This window comes from Papio anubis, chromosome 20, assembly GCF_008728515.1.
Source record: "Papio anubis isolate 15944 chromosome 20, Panubis1.0, whole genome shotgun sequence".
NCBI lineage: Eukaryota > Metazoa > Chordata > Mammalia > Primates > Cercopithecidae > Papio > Papio anubis.
Genome location: NC_044995.1, coordinates 39,642,956 through 39,657,920, shown reverse-complemented (window position 1 = coordinate 39,657,920; position 14,965 = coordinate 39,642,956). Strand labels below are relative to the sequence as shown.

The 14,965-nt window shown below is 43.6% G+C and overlaps 1 protein-coding gene across 13 annotated transcripts in view; it reads right to left on the bottom strand.

Moving 5' to 3' along the window:
• ZNF44 (zinc finger protein 44) overlaps nt 1–14,965 on the bottom strand; it is a 53,152-nt gene that overhangs the window by 16,189 nt on the left and 21,998 nt on the right. For 2 of the 13 annotated variants that reach the window (XM_017952234.3, XM_009193580.3), the window contains 3 exons: nt 11,373–11,499; nt 10,377–10,437; nt 7,245–9,484 (listed from right to left, as the gene is read on the bottom strand). The exons of 1 other annotated variant lie outside the window; for it this stretch is intronic. In XM_017952234.3, coding sequence (XP_017807723.1) covers nt 7,828–9,484; nt 10,377–10,437; nt 11,373–11,499 — 1,845 coding nt within the window. In that variant the 3' untranslated portion in view covers nt 7,245–7,827. Of the gene's footprint in view, nt 1–4,985; nt 5,928–6,049; nt 6,846–6,893; nt 6,911–7,244; nt 9,487–10,373; nt 10,438–11,372; nt 13,637–14,965 lie in introns of those variants that run through there. 10 more of the 13 variants (XR_001897621.3, XM_017952236.3, XM_017952238.3 and 7 more) reach the window with 10 other exon arrangements.

Sequence of the window (14,965 nt, the reverse complement as noted above, 5' to 3'; positions counted from 1 at the left end):
GCTGAGATCCGGCCACTGCGCTCCAGCCTGGGCGACAGAGCGAGACTCCGTCTCAAAAAAACAAAAACAAAAACAGTTAATTATTAGAAATACATACATTTTTAAGATGGGGTCTCACTCTGTCACCCAGGTTGGAGTGCAGTGGCATGATCTCGGTTCACTGCAACCTCCACCTCACAGGCTCAAGCAATCCTCCCACCTCAGCCTCCAAAGTAGCTGGGACCACAGGCACGTGCCACTATGCCTGACTAATTTTTTGTATCGTTTGTTAGAGACGGGGTTTTGCCATGTTGCCCTGGCTGATCTGGAGCTCCTGAGCTCAGGAGATCCACCCACCTTAGCCTCCCAAAATGCTGGGGTTACATGCATGAGCCACCGTGCCCAGCCAGAAATGGTTTTCTAAACAATCATATTTTAACACACCTAGGAATTTTAAGGCTAAGCCCTGGAATTCCTTTTGAAATCAACCAAAAGAAAAAAACGAGCCTCAGAAACTTAGAAGAAAAAGGGGTTAAAATAATATTTAGGCTAGGCACAGTGGCTCACGCCTGTAATCCCAACATTTTGGGAGGATCACTTGTGCTCAGGAGTTTGAGACCAGCCTGGGCAACACAGAGAGGCACCCTCTCTACAAAAATTAGCTGGGTGTGGTAGTCCCAGCTACTCAGGAGGCTGAAGTGGGAAGATCGCTTGAGCTGGGGCGGTCGAGGTTGCAGTGAGCCTTGATCTCCCCACTGCATTCAAGCCTCAGCAAGAGTGGGGCTGTGCCTCAAAAAAAAAAAAAAAAAAAAAAAAAAAAAAAAGCAGGACGTAATACTGGACTTTTTTTTTCCCCCCAGAAATTCACCTTTCTTGCCTTTTTGGAACTATTTTGTACCATCCTTCACGCTCTAGTGATTGAACACACATTTACTTAAGTACTGACACACAATTGAGTCGACGTTTTCAAGGTGACAAAGCCGGGGAGGCTCAGTGCTGATCTGCAACTATTCTCAAGGACAGATCACCCAGAAAAATCTCCAAATAAGATCCTCAACACATAAGATGTCTGTGTCGAGGAAAGATACTGGGAGGTGAGGCACAACCATTTCATACAACTAACTTCCAGGCTGCTATCTCTGCTTTCCTTTCTCGTAAAACATCCACAAACGACAACAAAATTAAAAGACTAACCTTTTGCTCTGTGGAAAATAGATTAAAACACAGTAAGTTTTCCCTGAAAGTCCTCGAGAGGGTCTTAGAAACTGTGACTTCAAGGCATAACAAAACCTATTTGTTTCCTCATCAACGATGTAAGGAACATTCTAGAACCTGGTGTACGTCGTTTAGCTAAAGTCGCACCCGAGGCGGGAATTCTCCCCATGACCCTCCAGTGGACCCCGCACAATCTGGGGGAGACGCGGGGCTGCGGGCGCGGAGCTGTCCAGAGAGGGCTCCGGGGCTGGGGGCAAAGTCGCCACGCAGGGACGCGACAGGACGCCCGAGGTCCTGACTGCCGGCCGGCCCGGGGCCACCCTGTGGCCCAGGGACCGAGGGCCGAGCTGCGCCATGGGAACTCGGGACCCAGACCCTGGAGTCGCCCGCGGGAGGCCCGCGTAAAGCCACAGCCGGTTCCAGCCAGCCCCTCCTCCCGCGTGTTGGGACCCCTGCCCGGCACACTCACCATTTCCTGGACTCGGGGTGTCCTGGCATCCTCCTTACGGCTATTCTGGCCACAGCTGGGCAAATCGCGACACACCCTGCGCTGACACACCCTCTGCGCGTTCAGAGAAGCCGAGAGCTACTCGACGGCTCCAAGGCGAGTGGAAAAAAAAAAAAACCCTAACCCACGGGCTTCGGCGTGTCGCCCCGCCCGCTGTCCTACAGCACACTTGATTGGACAGCTGGCGCGGCCCCGCCCTCAGAACTCTTGATTGGATAGTGCCCTAGGCCCCTCCCCCTGGGGGGCCACAGTGCAAAGAGGAGAGATAAAGCAAGCGCCTGAGAGGAGCCAGAATGACAGGTTCTTGGCCATTGCCCTGGCCAGTTTGGGCATCTTCCCTGATCCATTTTCCCCTATCAATAAGTTAAATGAGTCAAAGATCCTCAAACCTACTGTTTAAATAAGATACCAGCAGGACATGCCCTCGCCAGAGGACATTGGAATTTAAGAACTTGCTCCTGGCTTTCCAGAGCTGGCACTGGTGTCTCCCTGTACTAATGGGCCTTTCTTTCTTCTTCCTCTTGGACAAAAGGGAATTGCATTCTCAGTGGCCAAAGGAACGATCCTCGTGCCTCAGAGCAGGAGGGGTACCTAGACCAGGCCACACTGGAACATGGGGGAGGGCTTGATGTCCTGCAGGGGTCAGGAATTTGGAAAGAAAGGCTGTTGGTGGCATGGCGAAGGGTTCCTCACACCTTATCCTTATCCCTCAGTCTACTCATTTTCTTTTCTCTCTCTCTTTCTTTTTTTCACAGAGTCTCACTCTGTCGCCCAGGCTGAAGTGCAGTGGCGTGGCGTCATCTCGGGTCACTGCAACCGCTGCCTCCTGGGTTCAAGCAATTCTCCTGCCTCAGCCTCCCGAGTAGCTGAGATTACAGGCACCCATCACCACACCCGGCTAATTTTTGTATTTTAGTAGAGACGGAGTTTCACCTTGTTGGTCAGGCTGGTCTCAAATTCCTGACCTCAGATAATCCAACTGCCTTGGCCTTGCAAAGTGCTGGGATTACAGGAGTGAGCCACCGTGCCCGGCCTGTCTACTCATTTTCAGCCAAAAAATTAAAACACACCAACAAGGGAATATAGTTATTTAATATACGGGAAAAAGGGGAATTATATGACAGCAATATGCTATAAAGGAACAAAAAGGGAAGAAAAGGAAACCTCTGAATTGGTTCATTTAAGCAGTCTACTGCACTACCATTTACAAGGAAAACGCCAAGTGACAAACATATTCCTAAGCTTGGGAGTCAGACTTTGTTGAAAGGAGCCCAAGAGTCTATCAGTCCCTGGTGATGAGGCAGAGAAACCTAAGGATTTAACTCTGGGAGCTCAACATGCCCTCCTGTTCCCACCTCATGTGGGAACAATCTCGCCTTCAAGATCTTTATTTTCAAAAGCAAGAAACTCTCACCTGGAGTCAGTTTAAGGTTCTGCCCTAAATAAATTGTCAACTTTATAAACCCTTCCTCCAGCAAACAACCCAAATGAGACTTTCTCTAAGTCTCACCTTTACAGATTGTCTTTTTTTTTTTTTTTTTTTTTAATTTTTGAGACAGAGTCTTGCTCTGTTGCTGAGGCTGGAGTACAGTGGTGTGATCTCGGTTCACTGTAACCTCTGCCTCCCACGTTCAAGTGATTCTCCTGTCTCAGCCTCTCAAAAAGTAGGGTTTACAGGCGAGCGCAACCACACCTGGCTAATTTTTGTATTTTTAATAGAGACGGGGTTTTGCCGTGTTGGCCAGGCTGGTCTCAAACTCCTGACCTCAGGTGATCCGCCTGCCTTGGCCTCCCAAAGTGCTGGGATTACAGGCGCCTTTGGTGTTCTTAAACACACACACACAGCTCCTTCCCCAACCCAGTCACAAAGATACTCTCCTACATCTGATGCTAACTTTGTGTTTTTGCTTTTCATCATTTTAATGTGTGTTAACTTTCATATATGATATGAGATAAAGGTGTCAGTTCATCTTTCTGCAGGTTAATATCCAATTGTCCCAGCACTATGTTGAAAACACTTTCCCCATTATCTTGGGGCATTTGTAGAAAATCAACAGACCATAAATGAAGATTATTTCTGGTCTCTCTGTTCTGTTCTATTGGTCTATGTCTAACGTTACACCAGTATATCCGGCTAATGTACTACCTGCCCTGATGATGGATAGCCCCACTTCATTCCACATGATTGCTTTGCAGGTCCAGAAATGGTTTCAGAGCCAGGAGAAAATCTCTTTATTATTATTATTTAATTTATGCCGTTGAGACACAGTCTCACTCTGTCACCCAGGCTGGAGTGCAGAGGCATGATCATGGCTCACTACAGCCTCAAACTCCTGGGTTCAAGTTATCCTCCCACCTAGTAACTGGGACTACAAGCACATGTCAGCATGCCTGACTGATTTTTTTTTTTTTCTGAGACAGGGTCTCGCTCTGTTGCCCAGGCTGGCATGCAGTGGCACAATCATGGCTCACTCCAATCTCACCCTGCCAAGCTCAAGCAATCCTTCCACCTCAGCTTCCTGAATAGCTGAGACTACAGGTGTGCACCACTACACCCAACTAATTTTTAAAATTGTTTGTAGACACAGGGTCTCCCTATGTTGCTGAGACTAGTCTCAAATTCCTGGACTCAAGTGATCCTCCTGCCTTAGCCTCCCAAAGTGTTGGGATTACAGGCTTGAGCCACCATGCCTGGACCCCTGGCTATGAGAATTTGGGAAGCACTCCAATCACAAGTAGATAGTTTATCCACACCTGGATACTCCAAAATCACTGCACCCTGGATACACTGCCTGTCTGCCCAGCAAGGAGGAGAGTGAGCAACCACTGCTGGAAAATACTGCTTTTATGTGCATGACATGAGAAAAATTGTGTCTAATTTACACATTCTAAAAAAGAAGAGAAGGCTGGGCACGAGAAGGCTGGGCATGGTGGCTCATGCCTGTAATCCCAGCACTTTGGGAGGCCAAGGAGGGTGGATCACAAGGTCAGGAAATTGAGACCATCCTGGCTAACATGGTGAAACCCTGTCTCTACTAAAAATACAAAATTAGCCAGGCGTGGTGGTGGGTGCCTGTAATCCCAGCTACTCGGGAGGCCAAGGCAGGAGAATTGCTTGAACCCGGTAGGCAGAGGTTGCAGTAAGCCAAGATAGCACTATTGCACTCCAGCCTGGGCAACAAGAGCGAAACTACGTCTCAAAAATTAAAACAAAATAAAATAAAGATGGAGTTTCACTATGTTCCCCAGGCTGGTCTTGAACTCCCGGCCTCAAGCGATCCTCAGTCCCCTCAGGCTGAGCCCCACCTCAGCCTCCCAGAGTGCTGGAATTACAGATGCATGTCACCACACCTGGCCAATAGTTAATATTTCTTTGATGATGCAAATTTTCTGGACACTATACATGAGTTAATTTGGATTGGATTTTCCCAAATTACTTAAATTACAGGATTTCTCCCCAATGAGCACTGGGATGAGGAGACTTCAATCCACCAAAGTGGTATACATATATATATCTCCATGGAGGTGATACTTAGGTCATCTCATCAGAAAACACTCATACTTGTCTACAAATAGATGTTGCATATGGCATTAGTTCCATCCTCAGAAATTTATATATATTTGCAAGAAATATTATTTTAAGTCAATAGTATATGCTATCATGAATACAGGATATGCTTACTCCATAAGCAGCAAACTGACTCCTTCACAGTTTTAACAGATTTCCAGTTGTTTTGTCTTCAGTTTCCTAAGAAGACAATGCTATAATCTCCAACCACATTATTTGCTTCTTCCATCCCATTCTTCATATTGATCATTGTTTTGTGACATTAGTTGACTTCTGTAATGATAAATGACTAGGGTAAAATAGATATATTTGCTTTTTGTTAGGTTCCATTCCTCATTTCAATGGGAAGCCTCTCACACACTCTCATCATGCTCTGCTATGAAACAGCTTAACCAAGAATTGTATATCCAGCAAAGCTCATGTACAATACAGAAACAAAAATTAAATTTTTCTGTTATGCTGAAGAAAAAGTGTAAGTGATGTTCTTGCCTTCTAACACTGTATCACTGCCACAGCCACTTGATCAAGGCATCATCAAGCAGATTAAGGTAATTTACACCCACTTCAACTTTTTTTTTTCTTTTTGAGACCGAGTCTCGCTCTGTCACCCGGACTGGAGTGCAGCGATACAATTTTGGCTCACTGCAACCTCTGCCTCCTGGGTTCAAGTGATTCTCCTGCCACAGCCTTCCAAGTAGCTGGAACTACATGTGCATGATACCAAGCCCAGCTAATTTTTTGTATTTTTAGTAGAGATGGGGTTTCACCATGTTGACCAGGCTGGTCTCTAGCTTTTGACCTCAAGTGATCCATCTGCCTCAGCCTCCTACAGTGCTAGGATTACGGGTGTGAGCCAGTGCGCCCAGCTTCACCTCATTTATACAATTTATGTTGCCTTGATTCTAACCCTGACTGTACCACAGTATATTTATGGAAGAGCTTCACAATTGCAGATACAACTGTGCTTACTGCAGAGGCTGTAGACGTCCTAAAGGCCAGGACACCCAAAGCATATTGGAAGCCATTAGAGTGAGGGAGTAAGTGATTTCAGGGGTTTCCCCAAGACTGATACAGCAGTCAGGAATATCTTAAGTGTTGCAAAGAAAGTTGGTGGAAAGGGCTATCTCTGACAGGAATAAAAACAACATTGAGGAACATAAAAGAAGACAGAGAAACCCTTACTAATAAGGAAACTGAAGATTTACTGAAATCCTCTACAAGTGATGATGATGATGATGATGATGATGCAAAAGATTAAGGAGGAGCAGTGCCATTGATTTGGACACACGAAAAATTTGTAGCAGATTTGGGGCATCTCTAGCCTCTGCAAGGTGCAAGTGTTAAAGATTATCAACCTCAACTAAGATCCTTTGACGGAAAAAAGCTTCTGTGTCCTATAAGGGAAAATATGCAAATGAACACTGTAAGGATTTTTTAGGGATTCAAAGAAAAAGAACTAGCTTCCTAAAACAATGTTTCTAACTAAATATCTGCAAATATGAAGACATACCCTTCAACACAAAGATCTTCAGCCCTCAAGCTGGACAGATCCCAACGTTAGTATTAGTTAGCCTCCTGCAAAGAGTCAACATCTTCAATCAGAACCTGGGTCTTCCAACATAGATGAAGGTCTTGATGTCCTGTCAAGATTCAAGTTAGCCTGAGGTCTCACTGTTTATCTATGATGCCACACATCTAGTCACCTCTACGTATCACATTAGGCACCATACAGCAATCATCATTGTCATAACCATCATAATACTTGGGTTATCAAGAGAGAAGACCCAGAATTGTGGTTGGTGTTAACACATTCTTTCAGGTCATTAAACAAAAGTAATCCGAGTATTGAAACAAGAAATTGTAACATCATAGGTGATATATTCTATGTGGATAGGCCTGCAATAGTTGAGTCTGTAGTAAACACATACAGATTTTTTTTTATGATTCCCTAAACAATACAACTATGTACACAGCTTTTACAATGCATGAGATATTTTAATTAATCTAGACATGATATAGAGTATACAGGAGAATGTGGGTAGGTACATGCAAATATTCCAAAGAGCTGGCATCTGTGGATTTAGGTATACTCAGGGTGTACTGGAACCAATCTTCTTGCATATATCAGGGAGCAACTCTATTTGAAAGAAATTAGAAACTTTTTTTTTTGCGATGGAGTCTCGATCTGTCACCCAAGCTGGAGTGCAGTAGCATGATCTCAGCTCACTGCAACCTCCACCTCCTGGGTTCAAGGGATTCTCCTGCCTCAGCCTCCTGAGTAGCTGGGAACTACAGGTGCGAGCCACTATGCCTGGCTAATTCTTTTTGTATTTTTAGTAGAGATGGGGTTTCACTATGTTAGCCAGGCTGGTCTTGATCTCCTGGCCTCGTGATCCGCCCGCCTCAGCCTCCCAAAGTGCTAGGATTACAGGCGTGAGCCACTGCACCCAGCCTGGAAACTTCTTAAGGCTTTACCATGTTTACATTTATAGGATTTATTTCTTTCAAGTATCGAAATGTGATAAAGCTAATGAATGCTTTCCCACATTCCGTACACTTATAGAATATCCTTCCAGTGAGTCCTTTTATGTCTGTTAAAGGAACTGAGAGAACTGAAGGCTTTCCCACATTCCTTACATTCATAGGGCTTCTCTCCAGTGTGAGTTCTTTCATGTTCTCGACAGAAACTGGAACGACTGAAGGCTTTACCACAGTGTTTACATTCATAGGGTCTTTCTCCAGTGTGAGTCCTTTCATGTCTTAGAAGGAAAGAGGGCCAAAAGAATGCTTTCCTGCATTGCTTACATTCATATGGCTTCTCTGCCGTGTGAGTCCTTTCATGAGTTTTTAAGTAACTGAAACGACTGAAGGCTTTCCCACAAGTTTGACACTCATAAGATTTTTCTTCACTGTGAGTCCTTTCATGGCGACAAAAGTATTTAAAAGAACTAAATGCTTTCCCACATTCCTTACATTCGTAAGGCTCCTCTTCACTGTGTGTTGTTTCATGACTTTGAAAGGAAAAAAAATCACTAAAAGCTTTTCCACATTTACATTTATAGGGTTGCTCTCCAGTGTGTGTAGTTTCATGTTTTCGAAGGGAACTGGAAATACGGAAGGCTTTCCCACATTGCTTGCATTCATAGGGTTTCTCTCCAGTGTGAGTCCTTTCATGTCTTTGAAATACACTGGGAGAATCAAAGGCTTTCCCACATACCATGCATTTATGAGGGCCATCTCCAGTGTGTGCCATCATGTGTCTTCGAAAGCTTGAGCGATGAGATAACAATTTCCCACATTGCTTACATTCATAGGGTTTCTCTAGAGTGTGAGTTCCCTCATGAATTCGTGCTGAACCAGGAAAATCAAAGCCTTTCCCACATATCTTACATTTGTGAGGTCCATCTCCACTGTGCATTATCATGTGTCTTTGAAAGCTTCCAAGATGACAAAACGCTTTCCCACACTGTTTACATGTATAGGGTTTCTCTCCAGTGTGAATTCTTTCATGTACTCGAAGGGAACCGGAAACACTGAAGGCTTTCCCACATTGTTCACATTTGTAAGGTTTCTCTCCAGTATGAGTTCTTTCATGTCTTAGATATGAACTATAATCAGGGAAGGCTTTGGAACACTGCTTACATTCATACGGTTTCTCTCCAGTGTGTATTTTTTCATGTCTTAGATAGGAACTGTAAACAGGGAAGGCTTTAGAACAGTGCTTACATTCATACGGTTTCTCTCCAGTGTGAGTTCTTTCATGCATACGCAATAAACTGGGCCAAAAAAAGGCTTTCCCACACAATTCACATTTATAAGGCCCATCTCCACCTTGCACTACCATATGTCTTCGAAGGTTTCCAGGAGAACTGAAGGTTTTTCCACATTCCTTACAATCATAGGTTTTCTTTCCAGTGTAAGGCCTTTCACGTGTTCGAAAGGAGTGGCGATAACTGAAGCCTTTCCCACACTGCTTATGTGTATATGGCTTCTCTGCATATTCATGACACTCACGGTGTTTGTGTCCAGTGTCAACTCTGATGTAGCAATTCAGGGATGAATGACCCATTATGACTTCTCCATTCACACTGCTTTCGCATGCATCTACTCTGGCAGGAGTGTTCTTGTTTACAGTACTATTTCGAATCCGGTTTAAGGCTTCTTCACACTGACTACCATCTTTACTTTTACCAAATCTCTCTCCCACATCACATCTGTAAAAAACGAAAAGTACATTACTAAAGGTTTATTATTGAATTTATATGTATCAACAGGTATTAGATTTACATTTTTAACGTTATCAGGCAAGCTATAAGCTTCATGCCCTGCTTGAATGTGAATGGACTGAATGTTGTGCAAGATAACTCAATCCCAGCTATTTTCAAGATGATGATATGCACATGGGGATTCTTTTTTTTGAGACGGAGACTCCCTGTCACCAGGCTGGAGTGCAGTTGGCACTATCTTGGCTCACTGCAACCTCCGCCTCCCGGGTTCAAGTGATTCTCCTGCCTCAGCCTCCCAAGTAGCTGGGACTACAGGCATGCGCCAACACACCCAGATAATTTTTGTGTATTTTTAGTAGAGACGGGGTTTCACCATGTTGGCGAGGTTGGTCTTGATCTCCTGATCTCATGATCCACCTGCCTCGGCCTCCCAAAGTGCTGGGATTACAGGCATAAGCCACTACTCCCGGCCTTTCGTTTTTTGTTTTTTGTTTTAAGACAGGGTCTTGCTCTGTCACTTACATTAGAGTGCACCAGTGCCATCACAGATCACTGCAGCCTCCAACTCCCAAGCTCAAGTGATCCTCCTGTCTCAGCCTCCCAAAGTGCTGGGATTGCGGGCATGAGTTACCATACCCAGCTTCTTATGGGAAATCTTAATATTGTTTCCATGGGAACTACTTTGCAAACACTGAATAGCTATGTCACATTTAATAATATATTTATGTCACATTTAATAATACATTTTTATAGAGAAATTTTTCTAAGAATAAATAAATTTAAGCTGGGCTTGTTCATAATCTTTACTTCTTTTAAAAAGTGCTTGTCATTCTCAGAAACATTACAGGGACATCACCTGTCTCTTATAAGTACAAATTACCTTGGATTTCTCCTGAGATTTTGGTACTGATCATCAATGTTCTGGTTTTCCCATTTCATTCCTAAAAGAGAGATCCAGAAAATTCACTATAAATTATTACAAAATGACACAAAAACTGTTAAGATTTTATGTACACTGCAATCATGCATGATTCATTCATTGAACTATAGTTGACTCCTGAACAACACAGGTTTGAACTGCACAAGTCCATTTATATATAAATGTTCTTCAGTCTCTGCTACCGCTGAGACAGCAAGACAAAACCCTCTTCTTACTTAGCCTACTCAATGTGAAGATGAGGATGAAAACCTTCATGATGATCCACTTCAACTTAATGCAGAGTAAATATAGTTTTTTTCTTCCTTGAGATTTTTTTATTAACAATTACTTTCCCTAGGCCAGGAATGGTGGCTCACACCTGTAATCCCAGCACTTTGGGAGGCCAAGATGGGCGGATCATGAGGTCAGGAGATCGAGACCATCCTGGCTAACATGGTGAAACCCCATCTCTACTAAAAATACAAAAAATTAGCCGGACGTGGTGACTGGCGCCTGTAGTCCCAGCTACTGGGGAGGCTGAGGCAGGAGAATGGCATGAACCGGGGAGGCGGAGCTTGCAGTAAGCCAAGATCGTGCCACTGCACTCCAGTCTGGGTGACAGAGCAAGATGCCATCTCAAAAAACAAAAAAGAAAAAAAAATTTACTTTCTCTAACTTACTTTATTCTGAGAATACAGTATGCAATACATGTGACATATCTGTGCTCGTCACTTGTTTGTATGACTGATAAGGCTGCCAGTCAAAATAGGCTAAGCTGTGGCAGACAAAAGATTATATGAGGACATACAACTGGCTGGGGCCTGGCACTTCTTAACCCTGTGTTGTTCAAGGGTGAACTGTATCCGTTTTCCGTATTTCAAATCACTGAACAGCACTGATGACCGCAAAAAACAAACGTCTCTAATTGACTAAATGAAGACATGATGTCATCCATACCTACACAGTTCAGGTTCCTAATGGTTTCCCGCATCACATCTCTGTAGAGATTCTTCTGTGATGGACCCAGCAAAGCCCACTCCTCATGGGTGAAGTTCACAGCCACATCCTCAAAGGCCACTGAGTCCTGAAACATCCCATATGTCCAGAAAAGGAAGGTTGAAACTCACAGTACTGAGAACCTATACTCACTTCATAAACTTCCCATGATGCTGTGGTTTCCAAGCATTTATTCAATGACATGGTAAATCCACTCTTATTCTGTGTCCACACTCACGGTCTGATGCTGGAATTGTGCTTGCTAAAATAACAGTTGAACAGGAACATGTCTCTTATTGGTGAATTATGCAAATGAATCTTATTGCCTGGATTACTCCTAATGTCTGTTTCTACAGTGGGCCTGTAGTTCTTGTCGTGACAAAGTCCTACGACCTACTGTGCAAAAGAGAGTTACAATTAGCAGTCCTGAGACTGCATATCCTTACAACTGCTTGTTCACAATGTTGAACCTTTCATGGGGTCTAGACAATGTATTTAGGGGAGGGTCCCATGAGCATAACTAACAACAGGGGTGGAGTGTGGCTAAACTATTTGTGTAAAAATTATGGTTCTGCTTAACTCCTAACTTCCCTCTGAGAGTTTGAAATTGTATTACCTCCTCAGCAGAGGAAGCATACCCAATCAGCCACTGCTATGTTTGAATGTTTTCCCCTCCAAAATGCATGCTGAAACTGAATCTCCAATGTGGCAGTACTGAAAGGTAGTGCTTTAAGAGGTAAGTGGGTTTTGAGGGTTTGGAACACATGGATGGATTAATCCACTCATGTATGAATGGCTTAATTAATAAATGGGTTATCACAGATGAGGTTCTGGTGTCCTTACGAGAAGAGGAAGATACCTCAGCTAGACACTCAGCCCCCTCACCATGTAATGCCCTGTGCCATCCAGGGACAGAGTCCCCATCAGCAAGAAGGTTCCCACCAGATGCCCACTTTGACCTTACTTGGTCTTCCCAGCTTCCAGAATTGCAAAACATAAATATCATTTCTTACAGATTACCCCAGTTCTGGTATCCTGTTATAAGTAACAAAAAAAACAGTCTTATAGACTAAGACAGACACAAAGAAACACTCTAGGCACTGGGTCCCTAATGAGCAACTCTGGTAGGTGATATTTCATATGTTTTTTTTTGTTGTTGTTTCATTATTTTTCTATTTCTTACTTGGGGGATTTAGCCTATCCTATGTGATTACATGGAGAGAATATTTTGGAAGCTGGTGACTGGTTCCCTGTAGATAAAATGTAGTTAAGTATAACAAAAGACTAATAAAAGAGATTTTACCAACTAAACAGAAAAATTTTAAACTTTTTATTGGGTAATGTCAAAGGAGAAAGAAAAGAAGGGGACAGGCTGCAAATGTTCTTAGACAGAGTTCAGTGTCAGCTTTCATGAATATCAATTATATTCCATAAACAGCAGACATTTAATAATAACATTACATAAACCATTTTTATAGAAGTCATAAATGTCTAAAAATACTTTTTAAAAAAACCCTTCTCATCAAGAAAGTAGACAGCTATACAAAAACAGAGGATTTAAAACTATAATTTTCCACATCCCATCCTATTGACAGTGAGAAAAAGATACATAAACAGGAAAGTAAAAAATGATAGGAAAGCCTTGTATTGTTTTTTTCTTTGGCCCCATCTCTGCCCACCTCATTGCCAGTCTTGAAGATAGCAGTCAGAGTTCCCATGGTAGAACTCTAATCACCACAGAGAGTACAGATCATATTTTATTTCCAAATTATTGCCTTTGTATTTTTTATTCAGTCTGGGGACTATCCAAAGGTCTGAAACAAGACTCTCTTTTCTATTTCATCTACAATGCAATCCAATCAGAGTCAAACTGGGCAGGAACTACTTTAAAATGTTGCAAAATACACAAAAAGCGTACAACCACCTGGGACACACTAAGACATACATTAGAAGGCCAGATGTGATGGCTCTCACCTGTAATCCCAGCACTTTCGGAGGCCAAGGTGTTGGGAACAGGCCCCCAAATCTGGACATAAACAGGCCCCCAAAACTGGCCATAAACAAAATCTCTGCAGCACTGTGACATACTCATGATAGCTATGATGCCCATGTTGAAGGTTGTTGGTTTACCAGAATGAGGGCAAGGAGCACCTGGCCCACCCAGGGCAGAAAACCACTTAAGGTGTTCCTGAACCACAAACAATAGCATGAGCGATGTGTGCCTTAAGGACATGTTCCTGCTGCAGATAACTAGCCAGTGCCCATCCCTTTGTTTCCCGTAAGGAAGGCTGTTAATCTATAATCTATAGAAACAATGCTTATCACTGGCTTATTGTCAATAAATATGTGGGTAAAACTCTGTTCGTGGCTCTCAGCTCTGAAGGCTGCCAGGTCCCTGATTTCCCATTCCACACTGTATATTTCTGTGTGTGTGTCTTTAATTCCTCTAGTGCCGCCAGGTTAGGGTCTCCACGACCGAGCTGGTCTCGGCAAGTGATGCCCATACGTGGGGCTTGAACCCAGGTCAAAGGGTCAACAAAGCGATGGTTGGAGAATGTGTAACTAAGCTGGAGGACACCCGAGTACTCTTAAGCAATCCCCATGGTGAGTAAGAAGGGAAGCTCGGAAGCATCAGGGTAACAATGGGACAAGTGTGAGCTCTGGTTTGTTCCACCTTGGAACCTTTCCACACTGATGATGAGGAGGAATGAGAGTATAATGAAGTAACAGAAGAGGTGACAGAGCAAGTTTGTTTGCCAGCTAAAGCTAAAGTGGCAAAGGAAGAAGAGGTTCATTCCTACCCTTCTGCACCCCCTCATTATTTTGAAGAAAAACAGTGGCCTGACCCTCCAGATCTTTCTTTTTTTTTGAGGACACTGGGCGAAAAGTAGTTGCCCCAGTGACTGTTCAGGCAGCACCTTGAGCAACCACTCTCAGTTCTATTCAGGCAGGAATTCAGCAAGCCAGACGAAAGGGTGATATAGAGGCTTGGCAGTTCCCTGTTAAAGCTACTTTGTTGGCACAAGCCACAGAAGGACTGAAAGTGGGTAAAGGAAATACTCCATTTCCTGGAGCTTGTTTTAACTGTGGGAAGAATGATCATACTAAAAAAGAACGTAGAAAAAAATCAGCAAGTCAGGCCGCCAGTTGAGAAAAAAAAGAAAACTGCTGAGCCTGCAATATGTCCAAAATGCAGAAAAGGAAAACACTGGGCTAATCAGTGTCACTCTAAGTTTGATAAAGATGGGAACCCGATTTCGGGAAACTTCATGAGGGGCCCGTCCAGGGCCCTGTTCCAAACTCCTCAATTTAACATAGTTGGAGTTGGTAAGCCCCTGAAGTATATCAAAGTAGTTATATTTTGCATTGTGAAGGGCCCTATGGACCACCTGGGACTACTCAACCAATTATAACTTCTGTACCTATAAATTTATGGGGAAGAGATTTATTACAACAATGGGGAGCATAAGTTCTAATTCCAGAGTAATTACACAGCCCTCAAAGTCAACATATGGTGCATGAAATGGGGTATGTCCCTGGTATGGGACTAGGAA